Below are 20,433 nucleotides of genomic sequence, written 5' to 3' on the forward strand. Positions count from 1 at the left end.
CAGAGAGCACCAAGGACCCCTCATTTCGACCCTGAGCCCCAAATATTCTCCTAGAAGGGAAGAGGAGTGAGGCCCTTTTTTCAAACTGTGCATTCTGACACTTTAAGGTAAAGGTTCCCCTCGCACATATGTGCTAGTCGTTCCCGACTCTAGGGGGCGGTGCTCATCTCCGTTTCAAAGCCAAAGAGCCAGCGCTGCCCGAAGACGTCTCCATGGTCATGTGGCCAGCATGACTCAATGCCAAAGGTGCACGGAACGCTGTTGCCTTCCCACCAAAGGGGGTCCCTATTTTTTCTACTTGCATTTTTTAATGTGCTTTCGAACTGCTAGGTTGGCAGAAGCTGGGACAAGTCACAGGAGCTCCCCCTGTGATGCGGCGCTAGGGATTCGAACTGCTGAACTGCCGACCTTTCGATGGACAAGCTCAGCATCTTAGCCACTGTGTCTTTAGCGCCACACTTTAGCAGGGGGTTAATTACAGGAGGAATCCGAGGAGCCGAGCAGAGCCTCCACGCTCAAAATAGAATCATGATGACTGTAACAGGATGTTTAAAGAAAAGCAAAGAAAAAAAAAACACTAGGCCATCCGACCTGCAGGTCATTTCAAGAACAAGGGGGCGTCCACACGGCCAGCTCCTGCTTTTCCTGATGCTCTAGGAAACGGCTCCACACCGGCCAACTGAATTCAAGGCCCTGCTATCTCGGAAGCCATTTCCTAGCAGGGAAAAAAAAAATGGGGCTTGGAAACGTGGTCATCCTTGAACGGGCCTTTGGATGTTTGACGCTGAAGGAAAAGGCTTTGGATCTGGGCTCGTAAAAAGTGGACAGGGATGTAAGAGTAACTATGGAACATACTATCACCTCTGGTGGACCTGCCCAGTGGCAAAGAAATTTTGGGCTAAAGTTAAAAAGTGGATAGAGGAAATAATTCAGAATTCAATAAAGAGAGAACCTGAGCAATTTCTACTAGGGATTTCCATAGAAAACTATACCAAGGAAATACATTATTTAATATTACATATACTGACAGCAGCCTGCATAGTCTATGTGCAAAATTGGAAGAAGGAAAACCTACCATCAGAAGAAGATTTAATTAGAAAAATTTTAGAATGCGCAGAGATGGACAAATTAACAAAAGAACTCAAGAAGAAAGAGGATACAGAATATTACAAAGTGTGGTATAGATGGTATGAATGGTTGGAAAATAGGAAAAATGAGAAAGAGGAATAAAGGAGAGGGGGGGAAAATGTTGGAGATCAAGGTGCAATGTAGACGAAATAAAGATAGAAAATAATTGTTGAATAAGACAAAAGTTAAAATATGTGTAAATAGATGTAAATAGCAAGAAAGGATCACCTTGAAATAGCTGAAGGAATAAGTGATATGTATATAAATGTTGTGTGTTTATCTTTTGTTTTAATGTGTTCAAAATAAAAAACTTTTTAAAATTAAAAAAAAAAAAAGCCGACAGGGATAATAATCAAGAGTGAGATAAAAGCCACTGAGTGCAGGGTGCATTGGACACGAGAGTCAGCCCAACCAAATGAAAGTGAAATACATGAATAGAATAGAATAGAATAGAATAGAATAGAATAGAATAGAATAGAATAGAATAGAATAGAATAGAATAGAATAATAGTCTTCTAGTCCAACCGCCTGCTTAGGCAGGATACCGTACACCAGGGGTCTCCAACCTTGGCAACTGTAAGCCTGGTGGACTTTAATTCCCCTCGCACATATGTGCTAGTCGTTCCCGACTCTAGGGGGCGGTGCTCATCTACGTTTCAAAGCCAGAGAGCCAGCACTGTCTGAAGACCTCTCCGTGGTCATGTGGCCGGCATGACTCAACGCCAAAGACGCACGGAACGCTGTTCCCTTCCCACCAAAGGTGATCCCTATTTTTCTACTTGCATTTTTTTACGTGTTTTCGAGCTGCTAGGTTGGCAGAAGCTGGGACAAGTAATGGGAGCTCACCAGGGGTGAAATCCAGGAGGTTCTGGAGAACCGGTAGCGGAAATTTACAGAAGTTCGGAGAACTGGCAAATACCACCTGTGGCTAGCCCCAGAGTGGAGTGGGAATGGAGATTTTGCAATATCCTTCCCCTTCCACGCCCACCAAGCCACACCCACAGAACCGGTAGTAAAAAAAATTGGATTTCACCACTCGAGCTCACCCTGTTAAGCGGCACTAGGGATTCGAACCGCTGAACTGCCGACCTTTCAATCGACAATATAAATATAGTGAATAGATAAATCTGAGAAAAGCCTTTTCACTCACCAGCATGCCCAACTGGATGGCTAACATGGCCACCTTGGCTTCCTGCTCTGGTTCTCGTTCAGCCTCCCGCAACGCCTTGGCTCCCCGCGCATGGCCCATGTTCCCCAGGCAGACTCTGGCAACATCCAGCCTTTGGGTCTTCACGCACATGCGGGCCATGTTCTCCCAGACGGCTTCGCTGCAGAGTACAAGAAGAAGGGACAGGGTCCCAGTCAGATTATGAAGACCTTCATGGACACGGAAGTGTCAACTGGCCCAAATGCAGGAGACAAGACCTCTTTGAAAACCATAGCTTAAGTCTGATGTGTATCTGGCCTTTTGGAACTTCATGCACGGGTGGGCAATGTTCTCCCAGACAGCTTTGCTACAGAATGCAAGAAGACGGCATATGGTTCAAGTCAAGCTATGAAGACCTTCAAGAAGATGGAGGTGTGAACTGGACCTTTTACAGGAGACCTCTTTAGAAACCATAGCTCAGAGCAGCGGTCTCCGAACTTAGCAACGTTAAGACCAGGGGTGGGCTTCAAAACTTTTAGCAAGGGGTTCTCTGCCCGGTTGCTGGGTGGGCGTGGCCGTGGTGGGCGTGGCCTAGTTGGCCTCCTGCACCATGGCCCTCCCCAGGCTCCAGAGGCTTTCCTCGGGCCTCTGGGAGGGTGAAAATGGTCTCGCCAGGCTCTAGAGGCCGGAAACGGGCCCTTTCCGAATTTCTGGTAGGCCCGTTTTTCACCCTCCCCAAACCTCCGCACGGACCCTGCACTTACCTGTATCCAAAATGGGCCACTTGGGGACTCCTGGGAGGGGCGGAGAGGGGTCGGCGGGGCAGGGCCAGCCAGGAGTGTGATTTGGGTATTCTCCGAACTGCACAGAATGTTACCTAGAGGTTCTCCCGAACTCTTGCGAACCCCCAGCAGCCCACCCCTGGTTAAGACTTGTGGACAGCATGACTGGCTGAGGAATTCTCGGAATTGAAGTCTACAAGTCTTATAGTTGCCAAGTTTGGAGACCCCTGGCTTAAAGGGATGTCCAAACCAAGGCATAGGGTCAGAGACGTAATACTAAGTCAACGGATCTAAGTTAGCCAGGCTCGCTTATTACATTCGCTTCAGTTGAGTCTGTTCTAAGTAGGACCAAGGCTGAATCCAACTTTTGAACTTGTTTTGATCTTCAGCAGGCATTCTTTTCATTGCCCAGGCTCATCAAAGGATGATTGTGTTCACTCAGATATTACGTTCGGTGCTTTTGAGAGCGAGAGAGAAAAAAAATGTAAAGCCATAAACTGTCCATCCCTTCCCCCTATATCAAACTGGGAGAATTTCCTGAGTTTATCTTTGGAACTCTACCTCACATCTGTCCTTCATCAACTCCAGCTTGCTCTTCTAATGAATACCAGATGCAGTGGAGGAAGGGCGCACATGGCTGTCTTTTGTTCTGCATTTAAAGAAGAGCACGCTGACCCTCTTTGCCGTATGAATTCTGCATCTTGAACCGCAAAATCAACCCGTAAAATGGCATACGCGTAAGCACCCAATGCATAAGGAGAACTTCCCCAGTTTGGAACCCATTAAAGCCATGTGGGGACTGCAGCCAAGACATTAAAAGACGCTTGCTCCTGGGGAGGAAAGTTATGGCAAATCTAGACAGCGTACTAAAAAGCAGAGACATCACCTTGCCAACAAAAGTGCATATAGTCAAGGCGATGGCTTTCCCACTTGCAATGTATGGCTGTGAAAGTTGGACTATAAGGAAGGCTGAGCGCCAAAGAATGGAGGCCTTTGAACTCTGATGCTGGAGAAGACTCCTGCGAGTCCCTTGGACGGCAATGCGATCAAACTGGTCAGTCCTAGAGGAGATCAACCCTGACTGCTCTTTCAAAGGCCAGATCCTGAAGAGGAAACTCAAATACTTTGGCCACCTAATGAGAAGGAAGGACTCCCTGGAGAAGAGCCTAATGCTGGGAACGATTGAGGGTAAAAGAAGAAGGGGACGGCAGAGAACAAGGTGGCTGGATGGAGTCACTGAAGCTTAAATGGACTCCAGAGGATGGTAGAGGACAGGAAGGGCTGGAGGAACGTTTTCCATGGGGTCGCAATGGGTCGGACACGACTTCGCAACTAACAACAACAACAAAGCAGTGTTTCTCTCAAGGTTTGGCAGCGTGAAGATGGGTGGATGTTAACTCCCAGAATTGTCCTGGGTAGAGTAGCTCAACATATTCCGTGTCTTCTCGAGAGCCAGGGATTGTCTGCGTTCACTTCGTTGATAAGCAACTCCGGGGCTGGAGTTGGAGGTTCTCCAGTTGTCCGTGGTTCTTCTGAAGCTGCATCTACAATGAACCAAAACTTGTCACTTTAGACTGAATGTACAAACATTTTATTCTCGGGTGAGCAGCTGATGTTTCTTTCCTGATCACTGAAGAGAAAAAGGGGTTTACAGGTAGTCAAACATACGACCATTCATTTAGGAAACTTTCAAAGTTACAATGGCACTGAAAAAAGTGACTTGCAACCAGTCCTCACAATTATGACCGTTGCGGTCACGTGATCAAAATTTGGGCACTTGGCAATCCATACATATTTACAACAGTTGCAGTATCCCATGGTCATGTGATCGCCATGCTGGCAGGGGAATTCTGGGAGTTGAAGTCCAGCCATCTTCAAGCTGCCACAGCTTGGAGAAACACTGCCCTAATCTGTTGAGATTCCACCTTCCGGAATTCCTGGCCAAAGGCACAACCTCATTATCTTCACTATGCTGGTCAAGAATTTTGAGAATTGCTGTTTTAACACATCTGGAAAGAAATGAGTTGAGGAAAACTTCATAAAAAGTAAGGCAGTAAGGGGACGCGGTGGCTCAGTGGCTCAGATGCTGAGCTTGTCAATCAGAAAGGGGGAGCTGGACAGTGTATTTCCCAAGCCAAATAAAGGGGAAAAGTTTATTAAAAGCCATTCTAAAGGGTTCATTCTATACAAAGGGTTCTGCGGCCAAAGAAAGTGGATCCTCTTGACAAGTTCAGCCATCTTAATGGGAAAAGCCTTTTAGGACATGCGTTCAATTTTGCAGCTACTCAGATTGTTGGCTGAGCAGGTACAAAAATAGCCAGGAAAATGATTGAAGCCTGCGAAATGGTCCTCTTGTCAGTCAACAGGAGTGCTAATTTACCACCAGCTTATGTAGGAGCCAGTTGGGACGCGGTGACTTAGTGGCTAAGATGGTTGGCAGTTCAGTGGTTCAAATCCCTAGTGCCGCGTAACGGGGTGAGCTGCTCCCTTTACTTGTCCCAGCTTCTACCAACCTAGCAGCTTGAAAGCAGGTAAAAAAATGCAAGTAGAAAAAAATAGGGACCACCTTTGTGGGAAGGTAACAGCGTTCCATGCCCCTTTGGCGTTGAGTCATGCCGGCCACATGACCATGGAGACGTCTTCGGACAGCGCTGGCTCTTCAGCTTTGAAACGGAGATGAGCACCGCCCCCTAGAGTCGGGAACTAGCACATATGTGCGAGGGGAACCTTTACCTTTACCTAAGGACACTTCTAGATTTCCAAAAGGATTGGTCGTTAGTCTTCTTGGTGTGGGATCTTGGGACACTTGCAACCATCATAAATCTACGCTGGTTGCCAAGCATTTGAGTTTTGATCACGTGATTGTGGGGAAACAGCAACAGTTGTCAGTGTGTAAAAAGTCACTTTTTTTCCCAGTGCCGCCGTAACTTTGAATGGTCCCTAAATGAATGGCTGTAAGTTAAGGACAGAGGACTCGGTGACCTGAATGGGTAACTTAATTTTCAGGGCTCAGGTTTCAATTTAGAAAAATAATAATAATAATAATAATAATAATAATAATAATAATAATAATGTTGTTGTTGTTGTTGTTGTTGTTGTTTAATGGGCAAAGAGAACTAAAAGGTTTTCTGTAAAGCGAAACAGGACAAACAACTTCGTCCCAAACCCACCTGTTTCCCTCGAGGGGAAGACAGGAACAAGAGAAGGAAAAGGCTCATCCTGTCGGATCACCAGCAGGGTGGAAGACATACCGAAGATCTCTTCGGTGGACTTCAAGGTTTTCTGAGCTCTAAAAAAAAATAAATCCCGGAGGCCTACGCATTATTCCCAATTGGTCTCTAACCCCCACCCCCTCCATTCCCAGAAATTGACAAAAGAAGAAGAGTGTCAGAGACAAGGCCTTAATTGTCAGGTCTTTGACTGAATAGTAGCTGGAAATTATGCCTAGGGAGCCTTTGCAAGACTGCTGCTTCTACAAATCATCAACTTTGTCTTATGAAATTTATTCATTTATATCCCGTGGTTATACCCTGTTTCCCCCAAAATAAGACATCCCCTGATAGTAAGCCCAATCGGGCTTTTGAGCATGTGGCAATAAGGCCAAGCGCTTGTTTCAGGGTTTAAAAAAAATGTAAGACACGGTCTTATTTTCGGGGAAGCACGGTAGATAGATAGGTAGATAAATAGATAGATAGATAGATAGATAGATAGATAGATAGATAGATAGATACAGATAGATGACGGATGGATTGATGGATATATATAGAGAGATGAGAGAGATGATGATGGACCGATGGACAGACAGACAGATAGATGACAGATGGATGGATTGATGGATAGATGATAGATAGATAGATAGATAGTTGATTGATTGATTGATTGATTGATAGATACCCTGTTTTCCCCAAAATAAGACATCCCGTGATAATAAGCCCAATTGGGCTTTTGAGCGCATGGCAATAAGGCCAAGCGCTTATTTCAGGGTTCAAAACAAATATAAGACAGGGTCTTATTTTCAGGGAAACACGGTACATTTTTATAAATAACTTAAATGCTCCTTGCCTATGGAGATTCTCAGTCATCCAGGTTAAGGTTGTCGCAAAGGTGCTTTTTTTCAAGAGGCTGAAGAAGCTTCTTGGATGAGAAGCGACACGCCTTCAAAGAAAAAGTCAGAAAGTCCAGTTGCCTCTTGTAAAAAGCACCTCTGGGTCAAATGCTCCTTCCTCCTCCTATTTTCCCCGCAACAATAACCCCGTGAGGTGGGTTGAGCTGAGAGAGAGTGAGAAAGTCACCTATCTGGTTTTCATGGCTGTGGCTGGTGGAACTAGAACTCAACATCTCCTGATGTAGAATCTAGGAGACAGTGAATTCTAGTCCTCCCAACGGGAATGAAGGCCAACTGGCTGACTTTATATATAGAATAGAGTAGAGTAGAGTAGAGTAGAGTAGAGTAGAGTAGAGTAGAGTAGAACAGAACAGAACAGAACAGAACAGAACAGAACAGAACAACAGAACAGAACAGAACAGAACAGAACAGAACAGAACAGAATATAGAAAGAATATAGTAGAGTAGAATGGAGTGGAGTGGAATGGAATGGAATGGAATGGAATGGAATGGAATGGAATGGAATGGAATAGAATAGAATAGAATAGAATAGAATAGAAAATATGGAATGGAATGGAATGGAATGGAATGGAATAGAATAGAATAGAATAGAATAGAATAGAATGGAATGGAATGGAATGGAATGGAATGGAATGGAATGGAATGGAATGGAATGGAATGGAATGGAATGGAATAGAATAGAATAGAATAGAATAGAATAGAATAGAATAGAATAGAATAGAATAGAATAGAATAATAGAACAGAACAACAGAACAGAGCAGAGCAGAGCAGAACAGAACAGAATTCTTTATTGGCCAAGTGTGATTGGACACACAAGGAATTTGTCTTTGGTGGCATATGCTCTCAGTGTACATAAAGAAAAATGAATACATCAAGAATCATAAGATACAACACTTAATGATAGTCATACAGTAGGTTACTAATAAGCAATCAAATACCGTATATATATATATATATATTTACGAAATGCTATTTTTTTCCTGGAAGTATAATCCTACTGGATCCTTCCATCTCATCCAACGAACCATTGCATTATTGTGCAGAAAAAGAAAAACAATTCTGATTATTTTTGTTGGAGTAAGCAAAAGAAAAAAAAAAAAGCAGAAATATTCTTAGCACTGAACTAAGAGTGCGCCTGGCAAGAGAACCACATATTTCTTGTGCTTCAATCTCCCAAGTTAGATTTGATGGGTTGAGACCAAAACTTTTGAATCCCAAACCAAAGGGATTAATAACAGAGCAGGATCTATTTTGGAGGATCTATCTATTTTTTGATGGGGTTACCTAGTCTGGGTAATAAAACATCTGCAAGGAAACAACCAAACTCAGAGAGCACCAAGGACCCCACAGTCCTCTTCCTCCACCTTTTCTCCTTCCTCCTCTTTGCAAATCCCACTCCCTTCCAGCACTGATGATGTTACCTAGTTTGGAGTCATGAAACGCCTGCCTGCAAGTGCTGTTAAGTAGCACTTAGCTGCCAGCTGCCTGCAATTACTGTGAGTTCAAATCTCACCAGGCTCAAGGTTGACTCAGCCTTCCACCCTTCCGAGGTAGGTAAAATGAGGACCCAGATTGTGGGGGCAATAAGCTGACTTTGTATTAAAAAAAAAGAACATCGCTTAGGGGGCCCGAAAGCCCTACTAAGCAGGTATATACAAAAGTATGAAGGCTATTGCTTAACACATTGTAAGCCGCCCTGAGTCTCCAGAGAAGGGCGGCATATAAATCGAACCAATAAATAAATAAATAAATAAATAAAACCACCAAACTCAGACAGCACCAAGGAAACCCATACACCCCCCCCCCCCAGATCTATTTTCTTCCACGATATCCTTGAGGGCTCCACTATCATCAAACCGATTCTTCCAAATAAGAATATTACCGAATGATAATATCTTCTTTCTGGGAAGCAGGGGAGGGGAGAAAAAGGAGGACAGCCATGGAATGAGGTGGGAGGGATGATGTGAGTGGGGAAGGGAGGAGGGAGGGGAGAGAGAGAGAAAGAGACGGGACTTTAGAAGTCTGTCTTTGACTTTTCCTTTCAGGAAACACATCCTGTTCACATCGGACGGCCGTGGCAGTGGCTCTTGTCGGTTTTGCAGTCGGCTACGCCCTGAAGTTTTCACCAAAAAAACCGGCCGCACAAACAACCGTTTCCTTTTTCATGGAGAGATAGGAGGGAGGGGAGGTGGTGGCGGGAGGGAAACCAAACTTCCTTGCAGCAAAGGATTCTGTTTTCCTGCTTCGGGGCAGTTTGCTGGGCTCCGTCATCAAGGGAAGAGCAGCCAGCAGTTGGAAGAAGAGCCCCTGGGAATACAGACTCCAATCTTGCAGGGATTCCTTGGGGAGTGGGGGATGCAATCTTTTCTTTTTTGCTCTCTGGGATTTGCTTGGGCGGCAAAGCGCTGAAGCCCAAGGCCCTCTTGGACCCCTTCTGAAATTCAGGTGGCAGCAGAACTGAGGTCTCTGGGCGCTTCTTATGCAGGTCCCAGCTTCTTCTCACTGCCGTGCTCCAGAAGGCTGAAGGGACGGGACAGCCTTTAATAGGGACAATTTTTTTGTGGGGGGAGAGACTTCCAAGACAACTCGATCGGCGTAGAAGACACTGCTTACGTCGAGCCTTTGCCAGCTGGGAGTTTTGGAAAGAATGTGCCTCTTGGACGTTCGACTCTTCGCCAGCCTGGTCCTACTCAAAGGGGAGGAAGGCGGATAAAGCGCTCCCCGAGGGAAGACAAGCAATCTGGACGCCTGGTTCTTGCCTTTGGCTTCGGATGGAGTTGTCCTGTCTCCTTTGTGGCTCTTTGTGCAGCCAAGACCTTCCCAGCAGCTGACTTTTGAGAATGAATGGGGATGTACTCTAGTCATACCTAACGTGAACGCACCTGCCTTCCACCGACGACGGGCGCGAATTCAATGTACTGCAGCTGATTGAGAAGCGTGGGGACGCTTGGATCTTCTACTAAGAGTGGCGGCCGGCTGCTGGGTGACCCTCAGATATGACAGTCCAGAAACTGGTCGCCACAGCCGTGTTGGTCGCTCTGGTCTCCCTCATTCTCAACAACGCGGCTGCTTTTACTCCCAACTGGGTGTACCAGACCTTGGAGGATGGGCGTAAACGCAGCGTGGGGCTGTGGAAGATGTGCTGGCTGGCGGAGAAGGGGAAAGGAGGTGCGGGCGCAGGTGCCAAGCATGGGCAAGGGGTGGAGCAGCACGAATGTGAAGCCTTGGGCTGGGGGTCAGAGCCAGCTGGTTTCCAGGAATCCCGAAATACTGTCAAACGTAAGTCTCGTTTCTCGTCCTCCCTCTTGACTTAAAAAATGGTCCGTGATGCGCGTCTTTTCAAAAGACACCTGGACTTTCTGGGGAGGGGGGTGGGTTTCCCCTTCAAAACATTTTCTTGCTGAAGAACTGAAGAAGCAGCTTCTTGAAAGGTTTTCAAGCAACCCCCCCCCCAAGAAAGTCCAGTTGCCTTTTGGAAAAGCACCTTTTGAGACAATCGTGACCCAGGTGATTAAGCATCTCCAAAGAGATGCAGAAAACTTCGCTAAGGTAAAGCGGCATCTGAAAAATTAAAAGGCAGCTTGTGAAATATTGATTGATTGATTGATTGGTTCGATTTATATGCCACCCTTCTCCGGAGACTCAGGGCGGCTTACAATGCGTTAAGCAATAGCCTTCATACTTTTGTATATACCTGCTTAGTAGGGCTTTTGCCCCCCCCAAGCGGTGTTCTTTTTTATACAAAGTCAGCTTATTGCCCCCACAATCCGGGTCCTCATTTTACCTACCTCGGAAGGATGGAAGGCTGAGTCAACCTTGAGCCTGGTGAGATTTGAACTTGCAGTAATTGCAGGCAGCTGGTGCTACTTAACAGCACTTTAGTCTGCTGCGCCACCAAGGCTCTTTCATTTGCTCTCATTGGGGCTCAATCTGGAAAGGGCTGAGGGCTAGAGCCTTTGCTCGCTCTTCATCCAGAAAAATAACACATTTGGGCTATAAGAGATACAGAAAAGCGCAGAAAATACAGGAGGCAGCGTAAAAGCCGTATTCGAGGTTATAGATAAAATAAACCGGTTTGCAAAACAAGGCCAGCATCTATTTTGACTGAAAGCCATCTGCAATAGCTTTGGTGGAAGATTTAATGTAGTAGCTGATTCCTGCTTCTCTGATTCCTGATGCTCTGCTTGAGGAATTCTGGGAGCTGAAGCCCAACGCAACTTAAAAGTCGACAAGGTTGAGAAACAGCAGGCTAGATGATTCCCTCATCCTTAATTTCTGTGATGTTAAGCTTGTTTTCCTTTTAGGCTTGCAATCGAAATGTGGCACTGTTAAGATGGGTACCATGGAGACAAGGTGAAACCTCTGTGTCAGGGGTCTCCAACCTTGGCAGCTTTAAAACTTGTGCAAAGTTTTAAAGCCAAGCTGGCTGAGGGATTCTGGGAATTAAAGTCCACAAGTTTTAAAGTTACCAAGGTTGGAGACCCCTGCTCTGTGTGATTGTCTCAATTCCTACCTCGGTCCAAACAAACTCTTGGTTAAAAAGCAAACTAAAGACCTCTCCTTGCAAAATCTTCCTGGTGGGGAGATGATAAAAGGGGTCATTTTTGCAGGAAAAAACAAATATGACAGAACAACCGTTTACGAAACTCTTCCCCACAACCCCCGAACCCTCTTCCTTTTGTAAATCTGCTGCAGGCTACAGACTTCTCAACTGTATATTAATTCTTTAAAAAAAAAAAAAAGGAAACTAGAGAATAACTATACTCGGCTCCGTGACACGGGAAGTTTGACCTTATGTTGTGCTATTTCCAGTTCACTAGGTGGCAATACTTGGCAAGGTGTGAGAAAATTTCTAGGGAAGTCAATTCGAAGAGGAATTATAGGAAGTTTCTTTCCAGACGGTCGAATTCTTTGGTCCATTTCGTCCATTATTACCTGTCCCTCGTGGACTATGCTTCCTCAAAAATTTTAGGACATCCATGTTATCTGCTGCCTGGGAACTATCTGGGAATTTCCCCATCCCCACTTGCATTCCAGCTATTTCCGAAAACAGACCTTTCCAAATCTAGGAAGTAGATCCTTCCCAACTTTCTATCACGGCCAAATCTGTTTCAGAGATGGAATTCTCTGCTATGTGGTTTGGTTTTGTGGTTTGGTTTGGTATGTCTAGTTTGATGAAGAGAAGGACTAGGGGAGACATGATACCAGTGTTCCAATATCTCAGGGGCTGCCACAAAGAAGAGGGAGTCAAACTATTCTCCAAAGCATCTGAGGGCAGGACAAGACACAATGGATGGAAACTAATCAAGGAGAGAAGCAACTTAGAACTAAGGAGAAATTTCCTGACAGAACAATTAATAAATGGAACAACTTGCCTGCAGAAGTTGTGAATGCTCCAACACTGGAGGTTTTTAAGAAGATGTTGGGTAACCATTTGTCTGAAGTCGTGTAGGGTTTCCTGCCTAAGCAGGGGGTGGGACTAGAAGACCTCAAAGGTCCTTTCCAACTCTATTCTATCCTGGGCCACGTATATTTGCCTTCATTAGTGAGAAACTATTTTGTAAGACTATTTTGGCGAAGTGGTATTAACACTTCACGTGATCTTGATTCTATCCCTCTGTTTATGCAGCCCAGAACTGTGTTGGCTTTTTTGGCAGCTGCTACACATGGCTGGCTCATATCTAAATGGTTTTGCACTAGGACTCCAAGATCCCTCTCAGTTACTACTATTGAGCAAGGTACCATATATACGGTACCTGTGCATTTTGTTTATCTTCCCTAAATGTAGAACCTTGTAAATGTAGAATGTGGAATCTTGTAACTGTAGAAGGATAATGATGCGAGATTGAATTTGGGTCGGTCACCGGGACCAGAGATCCAGCCTGAAAGAATGAACTGGCTCAGGAGAAAGAAAATGTTACGGAAACCCATTGGTTACAAAACAATTTTTCCCAATGGTGCTTTTTTTCAAGAGGCAACTGGACTTTCTGTTTTTTCTTTGAAGGCGTTTCGCTTCTCATCCACGAAGCTTCTTCAGCTCTGAGAAGCGAAACATCTTCAAAGAAAAACCAGAAAGTCCAGTTATCTCTTGAAAAAAAGCACCTTTGGGACAACCATGACCTGATCTCCATAGACATCAAGAGACTTGCTTTAAGAGTAGCCAGGATGAAACTGAGGGAATTTAGATGTCTTGGCAACTGGCATGTACTTATGACTGTTGATCATGTGATCCCCTTTTGCAACCTTCTGACGAGCAAAGTCAATGGGGAAGCCAGATTCACTTCACAACCGTGTTGCTAACTTAACAACTGCAGTGATTCACTTAACAACTGTGGCAAGGAAGGTCTTAAAACGGGGAAACATTCACTTAAGAACTGTCTTGCTTAGCAACAGAAATATGGGGCTCAATTGTGGTCATAAGGTGAGGCCTAATTGTGCTGACATCAGGCAATTTAGACAAGAGTACAGATGGAGACAGAGTCACAGAGAGAGAGAGAGAGAGAGAGAGAGAGAGAGAGAGACAGACAGACAGACAGACAGACAGAGACGAGAGACAGACAGACAGACAAAAAGAGAGAGAGAGACAGAGAGAGAGACAGAGAGAGAGACAGAGAGAGACAGAGAGACAGATAGAGCGAGCGAGCGAGAGAGAGAGAGACAGACAGAGAGAAAGTCATCTGTATTTTTGTAGTTTTTGGTGCAGTTCTCATGGCTGGAAAAATTCCTTTAATCCTGATTTTGGCCCCATTAGATTGGCACAGGGCCATCCTCTCAACTCAAGAATTCTACTCAAGAATTGCCACTATTGTTTGAGAAGCATGTGTGTGTGCCTTTACTGAATGATTTTTATAAATAGAGGGATTAGCTACAACTCAAGAGAAATAACCAGAGAAAGCTGTTTCCTATCACAGCAAATGAAAGAGAATAGGAAGACGCTTAGTTAGGGGAAGAATAGTTGGTTCAGGGTCTGCGGTTGATGGCGGAAAGGAAAAGGAAAATGGATCCTGCTAGAACTTTGTTAAAGAGTCAATTCCATCCCTTATTCTGCATCCCATCATGTCCCATCAGGCTTCACAGAAATTGGGGAGTGGGGGAGGGGGAAATGACACCTTTTTCTCCATTGTTGCTCTGCGAGAAGAGAAGAGAAGAGAAGAGAAGAGAAGAGAAGAGAAGAGAATATAGAAAGAATATAGTAGAGTGGAATGGAATGGAATGGAATGGAGTGGGATAGGATAGGATAGGATAGGATAGGATAGGATAGGATAGGATAGGATAGGATAGGATAGGATAGGATAGGATAGGATAGGATAGGATAGGATAGAACTGAACTGAATTGAATTCTTTATTGGCCAAGTGTGATTGGACACACAAGGAATTTGTTTTTGGTGCATACGCTCTCAGTGTACATAAAAAGACAAGATACATTTGTCAAGAATCATAAGGTACAACACTTAATGGTAGTCATAGGGAAACAGTCAATATAAATCGTAAGGATACCAGCAACAAAATTACAGTCATACAGTCATAAGTGGGAAGAGATAGATACTAGTAAGGAAGAGAATAATAATAGTCAAATAGTCTTAATGAATAGTTTGACAGTGTTGAGGGAATTATTTGTTTAGCGGAGTGATGGCATTCGGGAAAAAACTGTCCTGCACGCTACTTCAGCTGACTGCTAGTTCAGCAGATCAACGGATCAAATCTCACCAGGCTCAAGGTTGACTCAGCCTTCCATCCTTCCAAGGTGGGTAAAATGAGGACCCGGATTGTTAGGGGGCAAGATGCTATTTAGTATACTGTCTTTGGTGTAAGCCGCCCAGAGTCCTTGGAGAGTGGGCGGCATAGAAATATGACAAACAAACAAACAAATAAATAAATAAATAAATAAGACAAACAAACAAATAAATATGACAAATAAATAAATAAGACAAATAAATAAGACAAATAAATAAATATGACAAATAAATAAGACGAATAAATAAGACAAATAAATAAATATGACAAATAAATAAATAAGACAAATAAATAAATAAATAAATAAATAAATAAATAAATAAATAAATTAAACAAATAAACTCAATGGGCTCAATTGTGGTCGTAGGTCGAGGGCTACTGGTACTGGGGATCATTTTGAAAGCAGCAGCCGCACGATTTAAAAAAAATAAAAATGAGTCCAGGAGCCAAGGGCGTGAAAGTTTCTTTCAAAAGACACAGGAAAGAAGCAGGGGATGGAAAGCTGGTTTCCTACAGACTGGGCGAGGAGGAGCAGTGAGGCAAGGCAAGGCAAGGCCGGCCTTATTATAGCTCTTTGGGTCAAGCGTTCACGAAGAGGGGAGTGGTGCGGAGCGAAGAGGGCCTACGTGATCTGCAGGGAGTGCTAAATATAAACACCTGTCCAGTTGAATTATATGATTTACAGAAGTACGTTTCCCAGATGAAGTGATGGGGGGGAGGAGGGGAGGGGAGAGGAGAGGGGGAGCCAGGCCAAAGGCACAGCCTGCTCTGTGTGGGAATGGGAAAGAAAGAAATGTTTACAGAGGCAGCAGACCAGATAAATGCTGGGATTTATTAATCACGTCTCGGAGACTTTGGAAAACAGCCAGGCCAAAAAAAAAAAAAAAAAAAAAAAAAAAAACCGACCCAGAGGAGTTCTCCAAAACTTTAAAAGTTCTTGGAGGTTCCTGTCTTCTTAGACCGAAAAGGAAACAAAAAACAAAAAAAAAAAACCCACAACTTTCTAAGACCAAAACTGGTCCTCCTGCAAGGGCTCAAATTTTGGATGAGCCCAGATTTTTTTCTTTTTCTTTAAGTAGCTCATCTTGGGTTCTTTTTCTTTAACAGTAACAGAGTTGGAAGGGACTTTGGAGGTCATCTAGTCCAACCCCCTGCTCACGCAGGAGACCTGTACTAGGGATTCGAACACGCCGAACTGCCAACCTTTCTGATCGACAAGCTCAGGGTCTTAGCCACTGAGCCACCTAGTCAGGCTTTATTGAGCTCTTCGACAGCCCCCACCCTACCCCAGTAGACCAACCATGGATCAATCCAAGAAAAGAAAAATGTCATATGAAAACAGAACGTTTAATTCAACTACTACATCTGATAACTCTTGTGTGTCTCCATGTTTACACATTCCTGGCTTGTGTTCAAGCATTGCACACATACACACTTTCCTCTTGTGGGGGAAAAAGCCAATTTAGGTCAGGAAAACAGGCTGACTGATTTAGGAGCCCACAGCTATTTCGGCCTAGGAATAGGCCTAGCAGCTGCCACTGCTCTCATGTAAGAGCCTCGATATATCCTTATAAGCGGCATTAAGTGCTTTTGAAGCAGAGAGATTAAGCCATCCTGTTCAGAATAAGAGGTGGAAGGGACCTTGGAGGTCTTCTAGTCCAACCCCCTGCTGAAGCAGGAGACCCTATACCAGTGATGGCTAACCTTTTCCGGACCGAGTGTCCAAAGCGCAAGCATGGGCACGCTCGAATCTGCGTGCAAGCTCGAATCCCTGCGTGTGCGCCGGAACCCCAAAAATGCAATGTGGCACGGCCCCCTGCACGCGCCCTGCTCCCTGTGCACCCCCCCCCACATATGCCTCTGCATGTACACGCATGCCCCCCACATGTGCCCCGACCCCTGGCAGAGACCTGAAGACCAGCTGGCCAGTAGGAGGCATGCGCGCATGCGCAGCAGAGCTGAACTGAGGCGATGGCTTTAGTGCCATCAGAGAGGGCGCTGCGTGCCACTTCTGGCATGCTTTTTTTTTTTTTTTTTAATTGATTTATATGCCGCCCTTCTCAGGAGACTCACGGCGGCTTACAATGCGTTAAACAATAGCCTTCATATTTTTTGTATATTTTATACAAAGTCAGCTTATTGCCCCCACAATCTGGGTCCTCATTTCACCTACCTTAGAAAGGATGGAAGGCTGAGTCAACCTTGAGCCTGGTGAGATTTGAACTTGCAGTAATTGCAGGCAGCTTGATGTTAATAACAGTGCTTTTAGTCTGCTGAGCCACCAGGCTTGCCATTTTATTTATTTATTTATTTATTTATTTATTTATTTATTTATTTATTTATTTGATTGATTGATTGATTGATTGATTGATTGATTTATATGCCGCCCCTCTTCGAAGACCCAGGGCGGCTCACAATACAATCAAAAAATCACTATAAAAACACTTAAAAATTAAACACATTAAAGATTAAAAATTAAATTAAAAATTAAAAACATTAAAGCCATCTGGCTGTCCAGTCTCTTCTTAAAAACCTCCAGGGATGGAGCACCTACAACTTCAGTCACAGATTGATTGTTCTCACTGTCAGGAAATTTCTCCTTCTAGGTTGGTTCCCTCTTTGGTTAGTTTCCATCCATTGTTTCCCGTCTTGCTTTCTGCCGCTTTGGAAAATAGGTTGACCACCCTTCTTCTTTGTGGCAGCCCCTCAAATATTGGAACGCTGCTATCATGTCACCCTCTGGTCCTTTTTTTCCCCCACTTTTCTAGACGTATCCAATTCCTGCAACCGTTCTTCATATGCTTTAGCCTCCAGCCCCCTAATTATCTTGGTTGCTCTTCTCTGCACTCTTTGCAGAGTCTCTACATCTTTTCTAGAACATGGTGACCAAAACTAGATGCAGTATCTAAGTGTGGTGTTACTAAGGCTTTATAAAGTGCTACTCACACTTCCTTTGAACTCTATGCTAGGTTAAGTAAGCCATGGTTCAGTTAACTATAAGTATTTAAGTTGTAGTTGGACCATAAGGAAGGCTGAGCGCCAAAGAATGGAGGCCTTTGAACTCTGGTGCTGGAGAAGACTCCTGAGAGTCCCTTGCACTGCAAGGCGATCCAACCAGTCAGTCCTAGAGGAGATCAACCCTGACTGCTCTTTAGAAGGCCAGATCCTGAGGATGAAACTCAAATACTTTGGCCACCTAATGAGAAGGAAGGACTCGCTGGAGAAGAGCCTAATGCTGGAAACAATGGAGGGCAAAAGAAGAAGGGGATGACAGAGAATGAGGTGGCTGGATGGAGTCACTGAAGCAGTCGGCGTGAGCTTAAATGGACTCCAGAGGAACGTTGTCCATGGGGTTGCAATGGGTCGGACATGACTTTGCAACTAACAACTATTAACACTTCATGTGATCTTGATTCTACTCCTCTGTTAATGCAACCTAGGATTGGCTTTTTTGGCTGCCTTCTGTAACAGAAGTCTCCTTACTGAACTGACGTGCCTAACACACACGGACATTTGCATGTGTCCTTTGGCTCCTGGGGGGTAAAGTTTCCCAATCTTCTCCATGGAATTCCCCCCCACCCCATGGAACAACCTATTGATAATCAAACTAGGCTTCTGTTAAGAAATATCACCCCAATAATGCAATATGGATTGTGAAAATACTTAACCGTGTACCAATGATTTTGTTTCAAAACAAATGAAATGTTTACGTGAGATGATTCCTTCCTTTGTTATGAGGGATTATAGACGATTCATTTATACATGGTTATCAGTGGTGGGTTGCCCCCGGTTAGGACCGGTTCTATAGAAGTGGTAGTAAAACCGGCAGGAGCCTCCACCCACCGACCCTGACGTCATCAGGAAGCTTCTGCGCATGTGCAAAAGCTTCTGCGTATGTGCAGAAGCGTGCGTGCGCGTCCCTGTTGCAAACCGGTAGTAAAGGTAAGTAGAACCCACCCCTGATGGTTATAGACGGGGGTATTCAGCCGGTTCGGAACAGTTTGGGTGAACCGGTAAGTGGTAACCTGTGAGTAGGCCTGCCCCCACGCTATTCCATCCTATTTAGCCAAGTTTTCTAAGCCACATACATGCGTGCAAGTCGCACGCTCGAGCAAACCACATGCATGGAAGGTGTGCATGCTCACATTTTTGGTGTGCGGCGAACCGGTGGTAAAATTATACGAAACCCACCTCTGGTTATAGATGATTGATTCAGTCCACTTCCAATTTCTTAAATTAGCCCCCTGAAGTCCCAACGGCGAGCAACATGAGGGATAGAAATGATGATAACAGAAACGCACGTGTGAGATTTCAGACAGGAGGCGTCCAACCTCTGGAACAATGCCTGGAAGCTCGCCTTACAAATGTCTCGTTTGCAAAATAAACACGAGTATTATCCTTTCGGAGATTGCATGTTCATGCTTCTCAAGGCATGGACAGGATTCCCAAAAGTACAACGGGGGCTTTTAGGAAGTCCAATAAATAAATAAATAAATAAATAATGCCTGACTAGTCTGCCTAGGCGATCGGATGATGTTGTCGTCGTCGTCGTTCAGTTGCCAAAGTCGTATAACATTATAAATGTTTGTACTGATTTACTTATAGATCGAATTGTTTATTCTAGGGTCTTTGTAGTATTCTGGAGGTTTGTTATGTCACCTCCGCTCTTCTTACTGTCAATCCATCCCATTTGTTGGAAGTCAGAGGATACCAACACAAACTGATGTTGTTGGCACATTGTGGCCTGCCGATGGGCACGTTTGAAAGACCTGTGGGTAGCGCATAGCCCTTTGAATTTGTCCCCAAAAATCAGATCAGTGCTGACTGGTTTCACCACACAGGCAGCCCTCAACTTACGACGATCACAATCTAGCCCAAAATTTCCACCGCTAAGCAAGACAGTTGTTAAAATGAGTTCTGCCCCCATTTTACCGCCTTTTGTGCAACTGAATCATTGCAGTCATGAAGTCACACGCTTGTTAAGTGAATCTGGCTTCCCCGTTGACTTTGTCCATCGGAAGGTCGCAAAAGGGGATCACGTGGCCTCCCCGGGACACTGCGACTGTCATAAATGTGAATCAGTTGCCGAATGGAAATCGTGTGACCGGTGCGAACGCCGCAACGGTCGTTCAGTGTGAAAAAAGGTCGTAAGTCACTTTTTTCAGGGCCGTCGTAACTTCGAACGGTTGCTAAACGAGCTGTTGTAAGTCGAGGACTACCTGCATCTAGGTCCTGATTTTCAGATCACCCTTTTGAGTTTAAAAAAATGGGAAAGTCCCACTCCTGCTAACTAACAGGTTCCTTTCTCACCATTGTTTCAGTGCAATTCGATATGATGCGTGCCTGCAATTTGATTGCCACCGTCGCCTTGACAGCCGGGCAGCTCCTCTTCGTGTTGGGATTGGTAGAACTGCCCATCATTTCCCAGGATACCCAATGGTGGGAAGAAGCCATCGCTGCCGTCTTCCAGCTTGCCAGTAAGTACCTTCGGTTGCAAAAGCTGAAAACTGCCTCG

General features: G+C 44.8%; 2 protein-coding genes across 2 annotated transcripts in view; one reads left to right on the plus strand and one right to left on the minus strand.

The window, feature by feature from the left end:
- The window catches only part of IFT140 (intraflagellar transport 140), a 91,036-nt gene that overhangs the window by 14,455 nt on the left and 56,148 nt on the right, over positions 1 to 20,433 (minus strand). The window contains exon 18 of the mRNA XM_070955238.1: positions 2,279 to 2,456. Within this exon, the coding sequence (XP_070811339.1) occupies positions 2,279 to 2,456 (178 nt within the window). The remainder of the gene's footprint in view (positions 1 to 2,278; positions 2,457 to 20,433) is intronic.
- The window catches only part of TMEM204 (transmembrane protein 204), a 29,426-nt gene continuing 18,914 nt past the window's right edge, over positions 9,922 to 20,433 (plus strand). Inside the window, exons 1-2 of the mRNA XM_070955245.1 lie at positions 9,922 to 10,463; positions 20,240 to 20,395. Of these exons, the coding sequence (XP_070811346.1) occupies positions 10,181 to 10,463; positions 20,240 to 20,395 (439 nt within the window). The 5' untranslated portion in view covers positions 9,922 to 10,180. The remainder of the gene's footprint in view (positions 10,464 to 20,239; positions 20,396 to 20,433) is intronic.

Source organism: Pituophis catenifer, unplaced genomic scaffold (assembly GCF_029215685.1).
Source record: "Pituophis catenifer annectens isolate HBS135680 unplaced genomic scaffold, rPitCat1.0.hap2 SCAF_16, whole genome shotgun sequence".
NCBI classification, from domain to species: domain Eukaryota; kingdom Metazoa; phylum Chordata; class Lepidosauria; order Squamata; family Colubridae; genus Pituophis; species Pituophis catenifer.